Consider the following 24,594-nt stretch of genomic DNA (forward strand, 5'->3'; position numbering starts at 1 on the left):
AAACTGGGAGGAGGGTAGAGAGAATAGTGCAACAATGAATGAATGGAAACCCAAAATCTCTGTAAATGTTTATGAAAATTAATAAAATATAATTATAGGAAAAAAATTAAAACATTTTAAAAAAACCAATCTCTTTAACATCTCTTCATTTTCACCTCTTATGTGCTTCATTTCATAATACAATTACTTGAGAAGAGGCTAAAATTATGTCATTTTAGTTATCTGCCACTGTTATGGCTACTGAAATACAAAAGGTTTAACTCTTTTTTTTTAACAGATGTGTGTACACACGTTAACTGCTGCATTATTCATAATAGCAAAAGGATGGAAGCAACTCAAATGCCCATCAACAAATGAATGGATAAAAAAAATGGATCCATTCATGCAACAGAATATTACACAGCACTGAAAAACAACGAATAGGTAAAACATTATACAAATGTGTGAGCTTGAAACATTTGAGTCACATTTGAATGAAACATTTCAGTCACAAAAGGACAAATACTACATAACCAATGATTCCTTCACGTATCATTTATGTTTAGTGCATAAACAGTAACAGTGAATATTCAAACAATGTTTACATTAAAACAAAACACTAAAATCTAGTAAATACCTCCAAAAACCGAAATAGGAATTCAATAATTTCAAGTGATTCACATCTTCTCCAAGTTAGCTCCACAGGTATTAATGTAGAGAAGGAAAGGCGGAGTGTTCTCAACTTTTACAGATTAGATGGCTTCCAGATATGAATAAGATCAAAGAAGAGACTAAGAGCCTCAGTCATGAATACTCAACAAACTACCTAAAGAATGGATGATTGTAACCGGTCCCCATTATACTGCTTTAGTTTTTTAAAAAAGAGCATCCAATTTTAGAGATGCAATGCTATTTTATTCTTGTTGCTGCCGCTTTGTCTAAGTCATCTGTATGTGAAATTTAAATACATACTGCAGATACCAAAGTCACTGAAGTCACATACTCTACTTCAGTAAGATACACACAAATAAATAAGAAATACAGCGCTCTCTGTTAAGAAATAACAACAATGTGGAATAATAAAATTTCATTACCTTTCCAAAGTCACGAACATCAAACAGGTCAAATGCTTCAAAGAGTTCACTTTTTCTCATCCCAAAGGTCTCACAACAGGCTGAGAGAAACGTCCTTATGTTCTTCAAACAGAGAAACTGAGGGGTAAGAAAATAGCTATTAGATCTCACAGAGTTATGCTGAAGTCTATCTCCCCTCCACCCTGAATGACAGTAAAATGGCCAGGAAGAGGGTATTAATTTTTATGATGCATCTCAGTTATGCAGTAAGTAGTATTTATTCAAACAGTTGCCCTCAAGTCATCTCCAAACCCTGAGGATACCATGTTTTTCAGAACAGAACTGTTTTACTAGGGTTTTCCGTGACCAAAGTTTTGGAAGTATATGGACAGACTTTTCTTCAGAGGCACTTAAGAATAGAGACAATTCAACCTTTCAATGAAACTGTTAATTGTCTGCGTCACCCCCAGACTCTTATTATCCATTAAGCACCTGCTATCTCCCAGACACTCCGTCAGGCATGTGTGATGCAGCTGTGAGTGAGACAGACAAATCAACTGTCCGCATGAAACCACACTCTTTTTATTGAGAGAAGACTAAAACCAAAAATGAACAGAAAATAATACTTTTCTCCCAATGACTTATCACTGCAACAGAGGAAAATAAAACAAGGAGGAAAGACCAGGATTTTGAGGGGAAATAAAGCTAGTTTTAAAAGGATGGTAAGAGAAGCCTTAGCTGACAGAAAAGAAGAGAAGCAGGGGTATGCCCTGCAGATTTAAACCCACAGAGCATCCAGGCTCAAGAAGCAGTGCATACAAGGTCAGGCAGGCAGAATATAAGCAGAGCCAAAGAAATGCTCAATTCAGCCAGAGGTGATGTGGGACAAGAGAAAATAGGAGGGGAGGTGAGAGAGGTAATGAACAATTCCATAGGACAAGCCTTTTACTCTGAGATGGGAAGTCACCGGTGATCCTACAACAGAACAGTGATAATCTGATTTCATATTTCAAAAGAGTCTTTCAAGAAGACCAGTTAGGAAGTTATATTGCACTAACTGAGGCTAGAAATATCTGTTGGGGTGACCATGTGTTAAACATTTAAAACGTTAAATTGGAAATTCCTATTAGTCATTCATTCAATGTGATTTGGGTCAGGCAACTGGATGTCTATATGTATATAACTCTATGTCAGAAGACATATAGGCTTGTTCAAAAGATGTAAATGGAGCCCAGAGCAGGCAAAGGGAAGCAGACCTGGTGGGGGTCAAGGTTAGAAGTTGGCTTCAGTCAGAAGAATGGCAGTTAATCTTCCCTCACAACAGGGGGGAAGGCAGTCAGAACTGACAATGCAAATACCAACAATTAGAGCTTGCTTTCTAAAATACCAAGGATCTCAAACATTCAGATCCAATTTAAAAGAATAGGCACATGCCTTGAAAGTTAATTCACTCTCATTGGAAATATTGACTGCTACTGAACACACAGAAACACTTCTAAAACCTAAACACCTAGTAAGTGAGCAATATATTATTACACATTACATCTTTGGGGTTGTTTTTTTTTTTAACCACTATCAATGTTTTATTTCATTTCGTTTTATCTTATTCTGTTTGGAGGTGTTTTTTTTTTAATTTGCTGGAAACTCTTTTTAATGGCTCCACATCTGAAACATTCAGATTCCTTTATGAGCTTAACTCAGACAGTTTTACCCTTTACAGGAATCCTCCTCAGAGGCTTAAATATTTCAAGAGGGGTAAAAACCACAGGAGAAGCTTCAGAAACCCTTCAGGCACAAAGGCAGCAGCCAATCAGCACATTCTGGAATAGCTTTCATTTTAAAAAATTCATAAGAGACCTTTAGGACACAGACTCACTCTGCAAGTGGCTCTTCGCATAGATTCGCTTATTTACAGATTAAAAGGCTCACATTCTGCCAAGATAGATAATAATTACTCTCTTGAGGATTATGCAACTACTCTCTTGCAATAAGTTTTACATAATTAAGTGCCCAACTCATAACTCACCAAGGAACAAAGCATAATTGCACATGCCACCCTCTGAAGATTTTGAACCAAACTCAAATGTCCCCCCTGTGTAGGGAACACTATAGTGGCTTCCACTGAAGTGCCTTGATCATTAATTCAGAAGAGCAAAATTCAAAAAGCAATATCAGTATGAAATATAGTCATTATAACATGTATAGAGGAAGAAATTGAAAAATAGGCCTTTTCCTTTATACTCAGAAACAGCATTAATCTTAATTGCCTGCTAGAAATTTCAAGTCTATTAAATTCAACAAAAGAAAATGTTTACTGGTTATGGGGAAGAGTCACGATTTCTAAGCTCTGGCTTTTCTAGGTATTTCTCAAATTCAGTGATCCTCTTTATCTATGTATTTTTCAGTCAATATTCTTTGAATGCTTTCTCCATTCCAGACACTGGATATGCAAACAAAGAATAGGGCACGGTCATGCCCCAAGCGTCTCTATTGATACTGTCTAGAGACATTGTGCTTCAGAAGTTGATTGATCTTGTCTGCACAGTGTTCCAAAATTTGGATAATAATACGAGGCTCACAATTCACTCAGTGTTCACAGGTCATTTGACTGCACGCATGCCAAGGAACTGAGTGGAAGGAGGGAGGCAGCTCAAGCAGGCATGGGTGTCACTGCTGAAGGGATGGAGAAAACTTTGCTGCCTGCTTGCCTGTCCACTCCATCATCTGTGTTTTGCTTTCATCACACAGATTTTGTTTCCTATTTACTTCCAATAAAAATAACTGAACAAAAAAGAAAAACTAGGATAGCGCAATGAGTATTTGGAGCAGGAATAGCAACACACTCCACTAAGCTACAGCCACCATTCCTGTTCTCTAATGATACAATATATCTGGCTGAGCCATTGAAAGCAAATCACAGACTTCCTGGCGCTTCACGCTGAAATAACATCTTGCAAGAATAAAGACACTCTCCTATATTCTGACAATACCATCATCACACCTAAGAAAATAAAATTTTATATTAATTCTGTATCAATTTTTCCAATTGATGTCGAACATAGTCTTTCAGTATTTGTCCTCCAACCTAATAAGCATCCTTAAGTTTAATTCCTTGCATTTGATTATTTTAACTTTGTAATATCTTTTTATCTAGAATATCCTGCTGCTACCTTTTTTTTATTTTTCCAATGACTCTGACTATTTGAAAGGTCTAGGTCAGCTGTCTTACAGACTGGCCCCCACTCTGCATTTATCTGATTAGTCCTTTGTGATATCACTAAATCTGTTCTTCTTTCACTTCTATCTCCTGTGAACTGTTACGTTTAAATTCAAATTAAACAGCTTGGGCAAGAACACTTCATACTGGGAACTTCATATATCATCACATCAAGAAGCACAAAATGTCAGGTGGCCCCATTATTACAAGTTTGATGACTTGGTTAGACATTTCTCTAATGCAAAAGGACATGCCCCTTTTCTATTGCAAAGTAATCTGGCATGATAACTTGGCACCATTTACATGTCCTATTTCCCAATACATATTCACTAGCATCTAATCTTTGCTTCAGTTCTCCTACTTGAGACTGTGGAAGAGTGACTTCTAATTCTGTCATTCTTTCTGCACTTAGTAGGTGGGATTCTACTGCAAGGAAAACCTTCCTCTTCTCCCTCTCCTCTCATCCTTTTCTTGTTTGTGTAATAAACAGTTATACCACTGATCTCTTTAATGCTCAGATTGTCTCAAATTTGGTTAGTGGGTGACTCTCTAAATGAGCTCCAATCTTCTTCTGACACATGACACTATAGGTTTAGCTTTCTTAAATCAAATTGTCCCATATTTACATCTTATTTTCTCTGCTCTACTTCTGGGATCAGCCATTTTCCAAGAAGGTCTGTTTCTATTTACACAGTGAATAGTATTTAGAAACCAAGATCTGAGCATCAGTCCGTGCCTAGATATAGGAGCATTCCTGTTAGATAAAGCTGCCTTTTGCTTAAAGCAATAATGGGCTCAGTATCTAATAGTTACAAATAAGGAGCAAATATAGACTAAGTCTACTTTGTCTCTAATCGACCACAAAGAAAATTTTGCATTTTCTTTCTGGATTGCATAAGTCAAGTCATATTCAGTCAGTTATGAAAAAAGAAGTAGGTCCATAAGAGGAGACTGATGAACACAATCATTTGTTTTATAACCAGAGGTGTGACTAGAGTTTTGAAACAGTATCATTTTAGTCCAAGTTTATTTCTCCCCTAAAAGTCTTTAAATACTTTGAAATTTTAATCCCTCTGATAGTTTTTGGTATCATCGGCACTATCTTACAATATACCCTGTTCAAAGACAATTTTTGTGTCATAGTGACAAATCTCATTTCATAACTACATCTTCTTTTGCCAAAAAGTACGTAACATTACTAAATCAACGAAATTACTTATTTGAAATAGCTTTAGGATTTAGAATTAAATTGTGTTTCTGCTGTTGTTATGTGCCATTGAGTCACCTGCAACCCACAGCAACCCTACAAAGAGTGGCTCTGAGCCCTGCCCTGTCCTGAGCCAGTCTAATTCTAGCATACCAACCCTTATTGCCCCAGTTACTGTATATCTCCATCTCATCCAGGGTCTTCCTCTCCTTCACTGTCCCTCCACCCTTCCAAGCATGACGTCCTTCTCCAAGGACCAATCTCTCCTGACCCATAGTATATGAAACTGAGCTTCAAAATCCTAGCCTCCAAGGAGAAACTTGGTTTCACCCTAGATTGGTTTCACCAAAACTATTTGTTTTCTTGACAGTCCATGGAATGTTCAAGCCTCTTCTCCAGCACCACAACTTGAAGGCATTGATTCTTCTTCTGTCACCCTCAGTCACTGTCCAGCTCTCTGGAGCATAACAAGTAATTGTGAACAACATGGCCTGGATTAGGCGCACCTTAGTCTCCAGACTGACTTCATTGCTTTTCAGTACTCTGGAAAGGTCCCTGACAGCATATTTTCCCAGTGTAATTCATCTTTTGATTTCCTTACTGCTGGTGTTAAGAGTGTTGATTGTTGGAGCCAAGCAAGCTAAAATTGTCAACAACCTCAATCTCTTCTCCATCTATCATTGGTGTGCCAATTGACCCAGTGGTTAAGTATCTTTGTCTTCTTAATGTTGAGCTTCAATCCATATTGAAGACTACAGTCCTTTACCTTTTGCAGCAAGCACTTTAGGTCTTCTTCCATTTCAGCAAGCAAGGTTGTGTCACCTGCTTAATGTAGGTTGTGGATTAGTTTTCCTCCAATCCTGTTGTCACATTCCTCTCCATAAAGCCCTGCTTCCCAAATGATCTGTTCTGCATGTTGATTGAAAATGTATGGAAAAAGAATGCATCCCTGATGCTCTCTTTTCCTGATTTTGAACCATGCATTATTTCCCCTTTCTGTTCTGATGACTCCTTCCTGGTCCAAGTATAGGTTTTGTATAAGCATAATCAAGTATTCTGGGATTCCCATTTTCCTCCATATTAGCCACAATTTGTTGTGATCCACACAGTGAAATGTCTTTGCATAATCAATGCAACAAAGAGACATTCTTCTAGTACTCCGATTTCTGCCACAATCCATCTGACACTGTCAATAATATCTCTAGTGCCATAACCACTTCTAAACCCAGTATGTATTTCTGGTAGTTCTCTGTCAATGTACTGTTCCAGTCATTTCTGAATAATCTTCAGCAGGAGCAGGATTTTGCTAGTGTGTGATATTAGTGATGCTGTTGTTGTTCTGAATTGCCTTTGAGTTGAGCATGACACATAGTGACCCTATGAACAAAAGGCCTGAAGCCCTAAAGCCCCTCTACCACTATCGACATTTATCAAAGTTCATAAAGTTTCCAGAGGCATGTTATTTAGGAAGTGGATGCCACTCCTGCTTCCAAACCTGACATAATATGTTATTGTTGTTATATGCCACGGAGTCACCTGCACAGTGTAGCACACCTATGTTTAGCATCTCTGAATCCCTCCCTGTCCTGAGCCAGTCTCACTAATTCTGACACATCAATCCCCATTGCCCCAGTTACTTTAACAATCCATCTCATGCAGGGTCTTCCTTTCCTGTGCTGCCCATCCACCCTTCCGAGCATGATGTCCTTCTTCAAGGACCAGGTCTCTCCTGGCTACGTGCCTAAAATAAGTGAGGTGGAGCTTCAACATCCTAACCTCCAAGGAGAAACTTGGTTTCACCCTCTCCAAGACAGACCCATTTGTTTCTCTGGCAGTCCATGGTATCTACAAGACTATTCTCCAGCATCACAACTTGAAGAGATCTATTCTTCTTCTGTTTTCCCTTGTCGCTGTCCAACTCTCTGAAGCACAACAAGTAATTGAGAAGACCATGGCCTGGATTAGTTACACCTTTGTATCTAGACTGACATCATTGCTCTTCAGAATTTTGGGGAAGTCCATGACAGCAGATTTTCCCATCTTTTGGTTCCTTTTGATGTTAAGAGTGTTGACTGTGAATCTGAACAAGCTCTAATTGATAACAACCTCAATCCCTTCTCCATCTATTATGGTGCTGCCAACTGGCCAAGTGGTGAGAATCTTTGTCTTCTTGATATTAAGCTTCAATCCATATTGAAGACTACAGTCTTTGACCTTTAGAAGCAAGTACTTTAGTTCTTCTTCAGTTTAGCAAGCAAGGTTGTATCATCTGCATATCATAAGTTGTCAATGAGTCTTCTTCCAATCTTGATGTCACACTCCTCCTCATAAAGCCCTGCTTCCCGAATGATCTGTATACAGATTCAAAAGGTATGGGGACAGGTTGCATCCCTGATGCACTCCTTTCCTGATTTTGAACCATGCATTGTTTCCCTGCTCTGTTCTGAGGACTGCTAGTGATATTGTTCAATAATTTCCACACTCTGTTGGGTTATCTTTCTTTAGAATGGGAATAAATACAAAACTCTTCCAGTCAGCTGACCAGGTAATTATCCTCCAGATTTCTTGGCACAACATGCTGAGCACATCCAAGGTAGCATCTGTTTGTTGAAATACATCAACTGGTATTCCATCAATACCTGGGGTTTTATTTTTTGCCTAGTCCTTCAGAACAGCCTGAACTTCCTCTTTCATCACCATTGCCTCTTGATCATATGTTGTTTCTTGAAATTCTTCTCTGTCATCCACTTATTTTTGGTACAATGACTCTGTATGCTCCTTCCATCTTCTTTTAATGCTTCCTGAATCATTCAATATTCTGCCCATAGCATCCTTAAGCATTGCAACTCACAGTTTGAATTTGTTCTTTAGTCCCTTCAGCTTAAGAAATGCTGAGTGAGTTTGGCCCTTTTGATTTTCTGACCCCAGCTTCTTGCACATTTCATTATAATACTTTGCCTTGTCTTCCCAAGTGGCCCTTTGAAATCCTCTATTCAGCTCCTTAACTTCTTGATTTCTTCCCTTTGTTTTTGTTTCTCGGTTCTCTAGTGCAATATTCAGAGTCTCTTCCGACATTCATTTTGATCTTTTCTTCTTTAATGATCTTTTACATTCCTCATGAGTATATCTACTTGATATCTTCTCACAACTCATCAGGTCTTTCATTAGTGTTTAAAGCCTCAAACCGATTCCTGAGTTGGTTTTTAGATTCAAGGAGGATACACTCAAGATCAAATTTTTATTCCTGTGGATATGATTTAACCTTTAGCTTTAATTTGAACTTGCATATGAGCAGCTGATGGTCTGTTCCACAATCAGAACTTGGCCTAGTCTTTACTGCTGATACTGAACTTTTCTCCAACATTTCCTTCCACAAATGTAATCAATCTTATATCTGTACATCCCTTCAAGTGAAAATCAAAGTGTATAGTCTGAGTTTATCTTTCCTATAAAAGGTATCTGCTATGAATAAATCATTGTACAGAATTCTATCATTCTATCCCCAACCTCTTTTCTGTCACTAAGTCCATATTTTGCTACTACTGATCCTTCTTCCTGGTTCCTGACTTTCACATTTTGATCACCCATTATTATTAATGCATCTTAGTTACATGTTCGATCAATTTCTGATTGCAACAGTTGGTAGAAATCATCTATACCTTATATTTTGGCTCTGATTGAACCTGCATAAATTTGATAATGGTATTAACAGGTCTTCCTTGTATGTGTATGGATATTATCCTGTCACTCACAATATTCAATTTCAAGATGGATCAAGAAATGGCCTTTTTAACAATGAAAGCAACCCCATTTTTTTCTCACCTTTTCATCTCCAGTAGATCACATGATTGTTTGATTAAAAATACCCCACGCCAATCCACCTCATTTCACTAATACCAAATATGTCAATATTGATGTGTTCCATTTCTTTTTTAACAATGTCTAGTTTTCCTACATTCATGCTTCTCCAATTCCATGTAGCAATTATTAGTTTCTTCTTACAACTGTTCCTCCTCCTTTCTATTTCCAAATTTGAGGGCTCAGCCTCAGTTGCCATATCTGTTAGTCTACTCTAAGTGTGAAACGACCTGATAACTATATCTTTTTAAAATATTCAATTTGGGGAGCTCTGGTGGCCTAGTGGCAAGGAGCTGCAACTATAATCCCAGAGGCACACGGTCCGAATCCACCAGATGCTCTGCCGGGAAAAGGAGGGACAATCTCCTCCTGTACCAGTCAGATCTGATTTGATGGTACACTCACACAAAAATAAAATTTAAAAAAATAAATAAAATATTCAATTTATCTATACAAATTACCTACCCCATTACCACAGTGTCAGTTTTGATGCATACAGACCCTCCATGGGGTTTCTGACACTACGTATCTTTAGGAGAGACTGCCTATCTTTCTCCCAAGAAGTATGTGCTAGATTTGAACCTCCAACCTTTCACTTAACAATGCCATATATAACGCACCATGTGACTAGAGTTTTGAAAATGAAAAGTATGCAAAAACTTAAGCAGTATTTGTTTATGTAACAAATGTCAGTGTCTGCTGTGTTTTATTAGTTGCCTGCTTATTGCTGGTTGCCTTCAAGTCAATTGTAAGTCTTGGTGACCCCATGCATGCAAAGCAGATTGTTCCATAGCATTTTCAAGCTGTGATTTTTTAATAATTTTTTCTTTTAATTGTAATTTTAAGAAAAGTTTACAGAAAAGTTCAATTTTCATTCATTCATTGTTGTACTTATTATTTAAATATTCATTCACTGGTGCAATGTGCCTCTTATTCTGGGCTGTTGTCTTACATATAATGTCTAATCATATATTCCTTTTAAATAGTTCTTTATTTAATCTGTTCCAGTGCAATATTCATTATCTATCCACTCTTACCCTATTCTCCTCCCCAGCCCTCATGTCAGACCTTCTTTATAACAGTGGTGCTATGCAGTATTTGTCCTTTTGTGACTGAGATATTTCACTAAGCATAATTTCCTGCAGGGTCATCCATGTTGTGTAATGTTTTATGAGTTCACTGTTTTTCAGGGCTGCATAGCATTCCATTGTATGAAAATACACACACACACACACACACACACACACAAAATCATAGTTTTTCCTCTCTGTTCATTTGTTAATGGGCATTTGGATTGCTGCCATCTTCTTGCTATTGCAAATAATGCAGCAATAAACATAGGTGTGCACCAAGACTGTAATCTTTCAGAAGCAGATCATCAGCTTTGTCTTCTGAATTTTCAGTCTCTTGGCTATTAGCTGGGCACTAATAGTTGAGAATTGATCACCCTCAATCAAGTACTGATTTATTAATTTATTAAATAAATTTTAATCTACTAGAACAGCCAAGAACTGAATATTTTTAAAAAAGCAAACACGACCCAGACTCTGCTCTTATGAAACCTGCTATCATAATGAGAATGCTCTAAAGTGTGGCCACTGCTGTAAGGAGCACAATAAAATTCCAGGGAGACCTGGAAGAATGAGAGAATGAGAGTCAGGAGTTAAACTGTAAAGAGAAGGAGAGGCTGGTGCGTGAGGAGGATTAGGATATAAGGTGATTCTAGTGACTAGCTCAGCCCACGTACAAGCAGCAAATGAAAGAAAACAGACACTATGGGACAGTGGAAGAGACTCCAAACAGAAGGGGCACAAGTATCTGGACAGGAACAGCTAAAGAAGGGACCAAACAAGGTAGCATGGATTTGTATGGCAAGCCAAGGAATATGAACTTTATCCTGCAGGAAATGGAGAGGTTAAAGCGTTTTAAATGGAACAATAAAACAGTCTTGTATTTCATAAGTGTCACTATATGCATAGCTCCATATACAATGCTTGTATCAACTAACTCAGGAAAGTCTTTATATATACTCACACAAACACAAATACACACTTTTTCTTTTGTATATAATGAGGTTTAGAAGTCAAAGAATTTGTCCAGATTTAAAAACCATACTTGACACAAGGAGTTTTGGCCCCTGCCATAAGGAGCATTCCCTAGTCCATAGGGATCTATGCTGCTATCTCAAAGGTCACACCTAACTTCTCAGGCAGTTCAAATCCACTAGTGGTTACAGGGAGAAATATGAACAAGCTCCTCACATGCAATTTACAGCCTGAAAAACTCACTCAAGGTTCAGCTGTAAGTCTATTCCAATTCCTTGACAATGAGAATGGAGTGAGGGACATTTTCTATAGTCATGATTCTACTCTAGACATTCTGGCTCCAGGGCCCCTATTACGATATATGAGCCCTATTTTGTAATGTGCAGAATTAAAGCTTTTTCTTTCCTTCTTTTAGGAGATAATGTAGCATAGGTCGGAAAGAAGAAGATAGTTAGAATACTGTCATATTAATCTAGCCAACAATTATATGGATTTGGACTAGGGTAACAGAGAAGAAGCATAAATAACTCTATTAAGTAATATGGAAACAAAGGTAAATAAATGTGGGCAGGGAGCAAGAGAAGGAAAGAAAAAAAATTATGTCCAGCTATCTTAACATTCTTGGTACCAGCACCAAGGAAATCAAAAGAATAATTGCTCTGGGAAAACCTGCTATCAGGCATAAAGAGCAATGATGTCAGTCTAGAGACTAAGGTGCACCTGATCCAGGATGAGGTTTTCTCACTTATTTTCTATGTATCAGAAAGGTAGACAATGATTAAGGATGATATAAGAATTGATGCCTTTGAGTTGTGGTGCTGAAGAAGAGTACTGAACATACCATGGACCATCAGGAAAAGAAATAGGCCTGTTTTATAGAGGGTGAAACCAGGCTACTCCTTCAAGCTTCATATGACATACTTAAGGCATGATGTAAGGAGAGGCCAGTACTTAAGAGCTTAGAGAGGAACGTCATTCTTGGAAGAGTGGACGGACAACACAAGAGAGGAAGACCCTGTACAAGATGGATTGACTCAGTGACTGGGATAATGGGGATAGGTGTGTCAGAAACAGTGAGGTTGGCTCAAGATAGAGTGGGTTTCAGAACTAATGTACATAAGGTCACTATGAGTTACAAGTGACTTGACAGCACATAACAACAACATACTGAGCACCAATAAATATTAAGATAATTCACTGAGATGGCTAACATAGCAAGAGCAAGGGAAGGTACTGTGTTGTTATGTAATGTAGAGCATGAACCAGCCCACAGCTGACCGTCCAGCAAATTTTCAGAGGCTGTAAAGCACACGAGATTCTTCTCCCATGGAGCAGCTGGTGGATGTGAATCTTGTATTTTGGTGGTGGCAGTTCAGTTCCTTACCACAAAGCCACCAGAGCTCTCGAGCAAAGGAGGACAGGGAGAGCAAAAGCAGTGTTTAAAGGGGGCTAGAGAGTGAGTCAAATATTCTATTTCTTCACAATAAGGTAGCCAAGCAACTAAGTTGATGGAGTCTCCAGCTCACACAGGCTCCATGCGTGACAGGAGAGAACAATGCTCAGGCCTTTCTCCCAACATACTTCTGAGTGGGTTCAAACTGCCGAAATTTCAGTTATTAGATGCACACATAACTACATGCATCATCCAAAGACTCATGCACGTAGGGTGATGAGGAGCGCTGCTGGATGCTGTGGAGTTCATTTTCTTAAATCATGGTGCCCATGCGGTCTCATAGGGTTTTCTAGATTTATTTTTCTTTGGTTTATTTTTCAGGTAGTTTATTGTCTGACTTAGCAATACTTCCATATATAATCCACATTGAAGGACTACAGCATTCAATATATATTACATCTCAGTATCAAGAAAACAAAAATTCTCACCAATGAGCCAATAGGCAACATCATAATAGAGAAAAGATTGAAGTTGCCAATGACTTCATCCTGCTTGGATCCACAATGGACACTCTTGATACCAGCACTCAGAAGATCGGAAGATGTACTGCATTGGGCAAGTTCACTGTCAGGTACCTCTCCAAAATACTAAAGAGCAATGATGCCAGTTTGAAAACTAAGGTATGCTTGATTCAGGCCATGGTTTCTCCAGTTACCTGCTATGTATGCATCTGAGAGCTGAGCAATAAATAAAGATGACAAAAGAATTGATGCTTTTGAGTTGTAGTGTTGGAAGAAAGTACTGACTATCTCACAGTCTGCCTCAAAAACAAGTATATCTTGGAAAAAATGCAACTAGTGTTCCATGGAGGCAAACACGGTGAAGATTTCTCTCTCATATGTTGGATAGGTTGCTAGGAGAGGCTATTCCTTGGATTGGGGCATCTTGCTTGGAAAGGTGGAGGATCAGAGGAAGAGAGGAAGACCCTTTCACAGTTGACTATAGGAATGAGTTCAAATGTGTCCAAGATGACGAGGATGGCAAAGGAGAGAACAGGGTTCAGGTCTATTGTTGACAGGGTCACTATGTATCATACTAGATTCCAGGGCACTTAAAACAACAGTATATTGCCAAGTCTAGGTCGTATAGCCCTGGTGTACAAGTTGCCGTACAGCAGTAACTTGTGGTTGCTGTGAGGCTGAACACTGTGACACTGATGTGTCAAATGTGTTAATGGTTGGCTACCCAAGGCCAACAGAGAGTGGGGTGGAGCTCCCTGATTAAAACAAGCTTGGAAGCAGGAGTGGCATCCACTTCCGTAATAGCTTGCCTCCAGAAACCCTATAAATCTGAAGAGAGGATGAAAGGCACCCAAGTGTCGAGGACTCTCCTTCATAGGGTCTCTATGAGTTGCCTGCGACTCAACAGCACTGAACAACAATAATATCAACACAGAGAGAGAGAGATGCTACCAAGCCAAAGGTGGGTGACTTTTAATCCGTGGCCCTCGGGCCTGTCTTTCACTGTTTTTGTTCAGACATTCCTCTAGGTCATATAGCGCCCTGGTGTACAAGTTGCCATACTGTGGTCACTTGTGGTTGCTGTGAGGCTGAACAATGTGACACTGATGTGCCAAATGCATTAATGGTTGGTTACCAAATGTGGACAGAGAGTGGGGGGGAGCTCCCCGATTAAAACAAGTTTGGAAGGAGGAGTGGCATCCACTTCCATAATAGCTTGCCTTTGGAAACCCTATGAACCTTGAGAGAGGGTGAAAGGCACCCAAGCTTCAAGAACTCTCCTTCATATAGGGTCGCTATGAGTCACCTGTGACTCCATGGCACTTAACAACAACAACATATTGTCAAGTCTTTCTTTCTCAGTGAATTTGAATACTTAGCCTTTCAGTTAGCTGCTAAAAGCTTAACTATTGTGACATCCGGGCTTCTTACATAATCACACTCAAAACCTCTTCGCTGTTGAGTTAGAACTTACTTTTCTGAACCTGTGAACTGCATGAGAGAAGACTTCCAGGGCCCATGGAGGCCCTGGAAGACACCACCTTTGGGTTAGAAGTGCCATCAAAGCTCCCTAGCTAAGAGCCAGTATTCAAATAGCGCCCAGTCTCTCTCATGGGAAAGTAATAACTAATCCAATCTTAAAACACAGCTACCAGTCTTGTATCTTCATGGTCCCTTACTCTCTCAGCCACTGCACATAAAAACTACATGAACTGATCCCTTACTACAAACTGGGGAGTGAAAACGGCACCAAAGCACTCAACGTAGATGCAGATAACCTTCAAAGACAGAAGTTTAACACCTTCAAGATTTAAAGCATCCTAAATTACACATCAGTCAGAAACTGGATTAGAAAATGTTTCAGTCAGATAGTGATCACAGCTGAGGGAATGTGAGTGGCTCTTCAAGGTTAGGCCTCCTGGTGTTATCACTTCAGTGCTACCAAAACTGACATTGGACAAGAAGCATTTAAAGGTCTGGCCGCTCAAGTTCCCTATTAAACTTTTAATTTCTCCTTTCCCTCTACCCCTGAGAAGTAGATGTATGGCTTCCTTCTTCTCTATGTGTGCAAGAGCCTTTATGACTTTTCTCAGTTATTCACATGTAAGCACAGGGTCATTTCCTTTTTTTTTTGTTTGTTTGAAAGAATAAGTGCTCACTTCTCTAAAACCCTTAATAATAATTGACTAGTTGGGCTAACTAAAGTTACCTAACAGGAAAACCTCCACAGTTTACAGTGAATTGAGATCTTTCGGTTCCAATTGAGAAACAATTCTTGGAGTGGGAAGGTCAACAGTTTCTAACACAGCTTCACCAGCAGGAACAGTGGCCTCAGCCATCACAAGAATGGCCATCCAAGTGTGATTAAATTGCTGTTGTTGTTGTTATGTGCCGTCGAGTCGCTTGTGACTCATAATGACCCTATGTACAACAGCCCTAAACCCTGCCCTATTCTGTGCCAATCGCACTGCCTCTGACACTCCCATTCCAATTACCCAATCACTGAAACAATCCATCTCATAGAGGGCCTTCCCCTCCTGCGCTGTCCCTCCACCCTCCCAAGCATGATGCCCCTCTCCAAGGACCTGTCCCTCCTTACAACATAACCAAAGTATGTCACACAAAGCCCCAGAATCCTTGCCTCCAAGGAGCAGCCCGGTTTAACCCTCTCCAGGATGAATCTGTTACCTGATGAAAAAAAAGATGTTGTCAGGGTCTCATTATTTGGTGGGACAACAGTTATTCCAACTGAAGGAAAGGCTCAATGTCAGGGTTTGTAATAATTCCAATAGTGGCTTACAAGGCTGATAATCCTGAAAGGCAGAGATGAGACCACCATGAAGCCCATCAACAACCAAACAAGCATTTGGTGCCATAAGAAGTCTAGAGTTTCTCAAGCCACTCTCCAGTCACTTTCCTAAGCCACTCTTGCTGCCATCCTAACTCCTCTATCCCCTTCCAAAGGGCTCAAAGCCTCTTTTATAGTAAAGGGGAAGATATGGAAAGGACACAAATAAGTCAAGTTTCATCCTTACACTGTTTTCTATCTCAGTCTCTCTCACTCTATCTTCCTCTTCACTCCCTCAAATCTCTCACTGTTAAATTCAGGTGAGCTAAATCTCAAAAGCTCTTGGAAATTTAATTTTAAAAAATAAGGAGAGTGATGTTTATTTACACGGGGCCCTCATTTATCCTTTCCCCTGTAGGTCAGTATGTCCCAAGAGAGGCATCATTATGATTGTTCCAGAAGAAACTCTATCCACAGAAGCTTCCTGAATTGTTGTAAAATAATTATGTTGCACTTAGCATCAGTCCAGGGCTATGCAGGATCTTCAAATTAGTTTCATCTTTTTCTCAATATTCTAATTTAACAAAGACCTGAAAGGACACTCGGTGGGAAGGCCGCATATAGGCAGAGTGAAAGAAGGAGAGGTGGATTATGTCTCATCTCTTATCCGATGCTCAAATCACGAAACCTAAATTCCCTTCTTATCAGTAAACTAAAAATCAGTATTTATGTTTCTATTTACTGTCCATATCATTACGTATCCTTACGAATACTGTAACTGCTGAATCAAAGACGGAGTCATTCCATAGCATTTAAAGTTGCTCTCCCCAGCCCCACTCCACTCTCAAATGACCGAGTACTTTTCTGGGTTGTATCTGGCTTTACTGAAACAGTGAAGCTCATAAACATAAGTCTAAGCAGTAAAACACACACCTCCTCCACTCCCCAGCACCTGGTGCACACGTGTGAGGGGAAGAGCCGTTAGCTGTGAAGTATGTCTTCACTCAATCACTATCCCAGGAAGTAGTAAACCTCTCCGAGGGCAGACGCCACATTTATTTCATCACCAACACTTTTATAACTGACAAATAGCAGTTAAATAAATTCATTAACAAGTGATGATAATATATTTTACGGAAATAAAAAAAAATCAAGTAGCAGCCCTCCCTTGGAAGCCATAAAATTCATAGTGAAAATTTATATGTCATCTTGTTCTTTTACTTACAACCAGTAACCAACTGTGATGGAGTCAGTGCTTACTCACGGCCACCCTATGTGTATCAGCAGAACCGTGCTCTATGGGGTTTCCACGTGGCTTCCTCAGGATGGGATTACCAGGCCTCTCTTCAGAAACACTCAAGATAGACTCAAATTTCCAGTTGCTCCATTTGCAGCTAAGTGTGTGAATCATTTGCACCATCCAGGATTTCCTACTTACATGATAATAGTAAAATATCTTTTTTAGTATCTAAAAAAATTTTACAAGTTGGTAACATGCTAATAGTTGTAACTAAGATGAATGAAGATTTCAAGTGATTAGGCCGTGTGCTCATCATTCTCTTTATTCTGAGTTCCCGGGCCCCTGAATTCATGCAGGAGTGTCCTGCTAACTGATTTTCAGGGCCTCCAGACAGCTGTCACCGTGTGGCACACTCACAAACCCTCTGCTGCTTTCAACAGCTTTTGCCTTCACAAGAGGGAGCACTACACACTGCTTCCCTTGGCAGGAAGTCAGACCCTTTCTTTCAGAGGCTATATGTCAACCCTTGAATAAGTACCAGACACAGAGACTGTTGATGAACAACATCACTGATCCAAGCATGTGCCTCTGGTCACTACATTGAAAAACTACAGTGCAGAGGTCAGAATGAGCCTGAAACATCTATTTGACTAAGTTCATGATCTTGCTGATAAAAGCAACACGACTAATGATTTTAATGAGGAAAAATAACACTGAACTATGTCATTATCTAGGACACATAGAACCCAAGACGTATGAAAAGTGATCTCACGTTTTGGAGAAGCTTCACACGTTCCCAATTACACCAAAAACCAACCAGTTTACAGCTCGTTGTACCTATGTTATGGAATGGAACTGCTCCATAGTGTGTTCTTGGCTGTAGTTTTTATGAAAGCCAATAGCCAGGCCTTTCTTCCACAGTACCACTGGGTATACTTCAACTGCCATCCTTTAGGTTAGTTGAGCACATATCCCAGTAGTTGAGCCTGCCAACCAGGTATATGTTTTCCCATTAAGGACACAGGAAATTATTCCATCTTTCCTTAAATAGCATAAAGAGGGAGTATAATAGAGTAGCTTACAGTCAGGGTTTATGGATTGGTAAGAACTGCAGCAATTTTGAAATAATAGTAGTAATAGAATAACAAGAGAGCTCTGGTGGCTTAGAGGTAAGATGTGCTGCAGTGCCAAAGGCACACGGTTCAAATCCACCAGCTGCTCTGCAGGAGAAAAATGAACACTCTCCTCCCCTGTGATTAACTGCCATTGAAAACCCACTGAAGGTTCAACTATGGGTCAGTTCCAACTCAATGGTACACAACCACAATAACAGTAGGATAACAACAGTAATGAGAGAGTGGGTTACGTGTGGGACTATGGCTGCTATATGGAGAAAGAAGAAGCAATATTTTCCTAGAAAGAGTGACAGTAATAAGAACCCAAGAGAGGGTCACTATGAGTTGGAAATGACTTGAGGGAAGTGGATTTTGACCTGGTTTAGTGGCTGTGTTAAGGCAGTGATGATTCAGGAGACTGGTGGACCATTCCTGCCCAATGATCCTCATACACAGACATCACTATTTATCGGTGATGGCTCACATGTTGCTATGAGGCGGAGCAGGTTTCTGTTGAGCTCTGGATTGTTGCTGTGGTTGCTATTGTTGTTGCATACCACAGAGTCAGAACTGACTCATGGCTGACTCTCCGGTTGGTTTTCAGAAGCAGTTAATCGCATGGGAGGAGTCTGCCCATCCTTCTCCAGAGAGTTCCAGGTTAAGACTAAGAAAAAAGACCTAAGGATCAACTTCAGGGAAAACTAGCAACAATGAAACTGCCAGGGGGAACCATGAATCTGAGACCATATCAACAGCAACAACAGAGTCAGTAAATAGAATAGAAGAGGTAGTAGTTGTTGCTGTTATGTACCGCAGAGTCAGAACCGACCCACAGGTGACTCTCCCATGGGTTTTCAGAGACAGTTAGTCCGACAAGAGGAGACTGTCTATCCTTCTTCTACAGAGCAAAGGTGGTAGTTTCAGCTGCTAATGAAAGCATGAGGGTGAGATGATAGAATCCCGAATGGTCACATCCAGGGTTGACTGCCCTTGTGGCCCAGTGCCATCAGGAAAGCACACCAGCCTAGGATAGAGTCCCCTATGAAGGGAACAGAAATCTTACATTTATGTAACCCCAGAAAAGGGACTACAACATTCAAACGATGACAAAGTCCCCAGTAACACATTTATCTAAACATATTTTACAGATGAGCCTTACAAACCTGATAGAACAGATGTGTTCAGTTCTGATCTAGGAAAGGAGATGTATTCAAATCACAGCAAAGCGGTCTCTCTTGAGCCCTATCTCTTGCACTTCACCCACTAGGTTCACTGCAAATAGGATGCACTTACCTTCGGTCCTTTGTCCCTTAGCTCCCTGTCTGCTCACAGCTCGCCCATTCTATCCTACATGTTGTTGTTGAAGGTTGTTGAGTCAAGTAAGACTCATGGCAACCCTATGAACAATAGATCTGAATCCTGTCCTATTCTGTACCATCCTTACCATCTCAAATATACTTGAGCCCATTACTGCAGTTACCATAATTGTCAATCCATCTCAATGGGGATCTTCCTTTCTTTTGCTAACCCTACAACCTTCCAAGCATGATATCATTTACCAAGGAATAGCCACTCTTAACCACACGTCCAAAGTATAATAGATGAAGATTTGCCATCCTTGCCTCCAAGAAGCACTCTATCTGCACCTTTTCCAAGACACACATGTTTGACCTTTTGGAAGTCCATGGAATATTCAGTACTCTTCCCCAACATCACAACTCAAAAGTATCAATACTTCTTCTGTCATCCTTATTCATAATCCAGCTCTCCGATACATAGCCCGTTTCTGAAAATACCATGGCCTGAACTTTCATCTTCAAACTGATATCATTGCTGTTCAGTATTCTAGGAAAGTCCCTGACAGAGAACTTGCCCAAAGCAATATAATTCCTTATCTCATGACTTCTGATACCAAAGGTGTTGACTGTGGATCCAAGCAAGACTAAATCATTAACAGTTTCAATCCTATCTCCAACTATCATGATGTTAGCCACTGACCCAATGGTAAGGACCTTTGTCTTCTTGATGTTAAGATGCAATCCATATTGAGGGCTGTAGTCTTTGATCTTCTGCTGCAAGCACTTCCCTAGTTCCCCTTGGTTTCCTCAAGCAAGACTGTGTCATCTACACAACGCAAGCTGTTGACGAGCCTTCCTCTGATTCTGATGTCACATTCTTCTTCAAAGAGTCTGGCTTCATGAACTATTTGCTCAGCACACAGATTGAATAAGAATGGAGAAAGACAATACCTCTGACACACACCACAACCAATTTTAAACCATACAGTGTCCCCTTGGTTCCATTCAGATAATAGCTTCTTGGTCTAGGTATAGATTTCATATAAGCACAAGGAAGTGTTCTAGGGTTCCCATTCTTCTCAATGTTTGCATAGTCTTTTGTGATCCACACAGTCAAATGCCTTTGCATGGTCAATAAAATAGACATTCTTTTCTGCTATTTCCTTCTTTTAGCCAGGATTCATCTTGGCATCAGCAATGATAACACTTGTGCCACAGCCTCTTCTATATCCAGGTTGAATTTCTGGAAGTTCTCTGTCAATCAATGCACTATTCTAGTCCTTTTTGGATGATCCTACAGCAATATTTTGCTTGCATGTGATATCAACACTATTGTTCAATAATTCCCACATTCTTTTAGATCATCTCTCTTTGGAATGGAATAAATATGGATCTTTTCCAGTCAGCCAGCCAGTCAACGGTCCTCCAAATGTCCTGGCATGAATTGATAAACGTGTCCTGGGTTGTGTCTGTTAGTTGAAGAATGTAAATTGATATCCCATTTATTCCTGAGATTTTATTTTTTTCTCCCCCAGGTCTTCAGTGCAGCTTGAATGTCTTCCTTTGTCACCATTAGTCTCTTGTTCATATGTTGCTTCCTGAAATTTTTCAGTGTCGACCAGTTCTTTTTTGGTACAGTAACTCTGTGTATTCCTTCCGTCTTCTTTTAAAGCTTCCTGGATCATTCAAGATTTTGCTCATCGCATTTTTCAATATTCCTACTTACACTTGAATTTGTTTTTCAGTTCTTTAAGCTTGAGAAATGGTGAGTTCTTCCCTTATAATTCTCTGACTCCAGCTCTTTGCACATTTAGTTATAATTCTTTGCTTTGTCTTCTCAAAATGCCCTTGGAAATCTTCTATTCAGCTCTTTTTCTTCAGTATTTCTTCCCTTTGTTTTGGCTTCTCAATGTTCTAATATTCCACACAGTTGTTGGTGTTATGTGTCATCAAGTCACCCATGTCTGATAGCAGCCCTAGGTACAATAGGTCTGAACCCTGCCCTATCCTGAGCCAGTGTTACTGACTCTGACACAATTAATCCAGTTACCCCAGTTTCCATGTCAGTGCCAGGTAAATTACAAATTGGACTGCCAAATTAAAGTTAGGTATTTAAAATCCACCACTTGATCCTCAGAAGAAAGACTATTTCAAATAAAGATAGACCACCTAAGAAGCCCAGTGGAGGGCTTCTGTGAATCAGGATCAGTTCAGTGGAGGGTTTGAATTTGTGTTCAAGGTACAAGTGGGAAATAAAGAACGGACACAAAAGTGAATTCTGAGCTTCTCGTTCCTCATTTGTTCTGCCCTCTACTGTACTGGGTAAGAATTACTGTAATTCCTATTTGTAGATGGCAGATAAGGCAAAGAAAGGAAACCAGACTAAACACTATTAAGTCAATTATATGTACACTATTAATTCAAGTGTGTGCGCACATGCGTGTGTGTGTGTATGTACACATATACATTGTTCTATTGATTGCCGTTGAGAGTATGACTCATAGTGACCCTATCAACAAAAGACCCAAAGTCTTTCTGTATCATCATTTCTCCAAATTCATAGAGTTTCCAGAGGCATGTGATTTAGGACGTAGATGCCACTACTGCCTCCAAACCAGTCTTAAACTGGGAGCTCCACCAAACACTGTCCACTATGGGCAACTGTTAGGGCATTTGATAACCCAACGGCACAAGGTTCAGCATCACAGCAATTCCAGATTACCTCAGTACAGCAAATTGACAGAAAAGTGCTGCACGGCTTAGAAGAACGTTCCTCCAAAAATATAATAACATACATATTTTTTTCATAAGTAGATAACCAGAAAGTTCTTTCAAAATAATCTTCAACCTCCAACCTTTCAATTAGCAGAAGAAAGCATAAATATTTGCAATACTCAAATATTCCAACTAAGGGTTGTTGTATTGGTGTGTGCCATGGAATTGGAACTGAGCCACAGCTGCCCCTCCAGTGGCTTTTCAGAAGAATTTAACTGTGCAAAAGAGGAGAATGTCCATCGTTCTCCCATGCATCAGCTGGTAGATTTGAACTACATGCCTTTGCTATTGCACAGCAGCTGGTCCTAAATGGCAAAGCAAGTAATTGAGGGAAAAAGGATTCAAACCCAGGTGGCAGGTTCCAACCTTCATGCCTTTAACAACTGAAAAATTCTGTCTCCTATGTGGCAGGCACTGTCAAGTCATGGAAATGGGAGACACAGGGGGGCCTCTTGTATATTTGACTTCCCCCTTCACAGACATAACCATAATCCCAAGTGTAAAAAGCACAAGCAAGCAATGGGTTAAGAAGAAGAGCACAAAGGAGGGACTCCAGCCTGTGAAGTGGAGGTGTGTTGAGATTCATTCTTCCAAGTAGCTGAACTGAATGTCTAAGGGTAAATGAAAGATAGTGAGAAACAACAGGGCAAGAAGTAAAGGGACTCGTGAACACTCAAAGGCCTAGAGTTTGGAGGACGTTCATGCAATCGTAGCAGCCTGCGCAGGGGAGAGAATCAGATATGTATAAGGCTGGAAAAGCAGGTGAGGGATGGATCCCAGCTGGAGTTCACTTGTCCGTAAAGACAATGCTTCGTAAGAAGGAGTTTGGCTGCTTTCAACACTAGTTTCTTGTCCTGGATTTGGCAACAAGCACTCTCCATGGAATCCCTCAGTAAATACACATAGCAACCCTATTACAGAAAACAGACCAAGATCATGGCAGCTCCATTAGTTTCCTGTGGCTTTTAAATTTTTTTTTTTTTTAAAAAAAAAGACCATAAAAGTAAAGGTACAGAAATTTATTTGCTCACAGTTCTAAAGGCCAAATGCCTGAAATCAAAATCTCAGCACAATCTCACTGCCTCCGAAGGCTCTTGTGGAGAATCTGTTTGCTGCCTCTATCAGCTTCTGCTGTCTCTAGACGCCCTTGAGGCCAAATCATTCCAGTGACACTTGGAAGTGGATACAGCACCTACCCAAATAATTCCGGATGATTTTATCTCAAGGCCCTTAGCATAGTTATAGCTACAAAGAGCCTTTAAAAACTATTAAAGTAATATTCACCGGCTCTAGCTAAGATGTGGAAATTCAACTCACTATGTTTTTATTAGGTGCTGTGGAGCTGAATACGACTTACAGGGTCACTATGAACAAAAGACCTGTCATATACTGTGCCATACCCAACATCTCTGGCATGCTTGAGGCCACTGCTGCAGTCACTGTGCCAATCCATCTTGTTGCAAATCTTCCTCTCTTTCACTGACCTATTATCACCTGTCCACTCACTATGTCCCCTTGCAAGGAACAGCCACTCCTAGCAACATGCCCAAAGTATGGGAGGCAAAGCTTCTCCATCTTTGACTCCATAGAGCCTTCTGGCCCCACTTTTTCTAAGACTGTTTGGGGTTTTTTTGGCCGTAGTGGGATATTGAGGACTCTTCACAAACACCACAGCTCAAAGGCATCAGTGCTTCTGCCATCTTTATTCACTGTCCAGCTTTCAGATGCCTAGTAAATAACCTGAATCAGACACACTTAGTCTTCAAACATTCTTGCTTCTTGGTACTTTGGAGAGGTCCCTCACTGTAGACTTTCCCAATGCTAACTGCTGCTACGAAGAGGTTCACTGTTCATCCAAGTAAAATGAAATCATTTATAATTTCGATCCTTTCTCAATCTATCATGATGTTGCCTATTTTCCCAATATACTACAGTAACTTAAAAGTGTCTCTGTTGGGGAGCTCTGGTGGCCTAGTGGCAAAGAGCTGCAACTACAATCCCAGAGGCGCACGGTTCGAATCCACCAGATGCTCTGCCGGGGAAGGAGGGACAATCTCCTCCTGTACCAGTCAGATCTGATTTGAC

The 24,594-nt window shown here is 40.1% G+C and overlaps 1 protein-coding gene across 1 annotated transcript in view; it reads right to left on the reverse strand.

The window, feature by feature from the left end:
- The window catches only part of VAV3 (vav 3 guanine nucleotide exchange factor), a 561,290-nt gene that overhangs the window by 436,882 nt on the left and 99,814 nt on the right, over positions 1-24,594 (reverse strand). Inside the window, exon 2 of the mRNA XM_006882495.1 lies at positions 1,074-1,190. Within this exon, the coding sequence (XP_006882557.1) occupies positions 1,074-1,190 (117 nt within the window). The remainder of the gene's footprint in view (positions 1-1,073; positions 1,191-24,594) is intronic.

The sequence above is a fragment of the Elephantulus edwardii genome, unplaced genomic scaffold, assembly GCF_000299155.1.
Source record: "Elephantulus edwardii isolate Elephantulus edwardi_28Jun2011 unplaced genomic scaffold, EleEdw1.0 scaffold00020, whole genome shotgun sequence".
Classification (NCBI taxonomy): domain Eukaryota; kingdom Metazoa; phylum Chordata; class Mammalia; order Macroscelidea; family Macroscelididae; genus Elephantulus; species Elephantulus edwardii.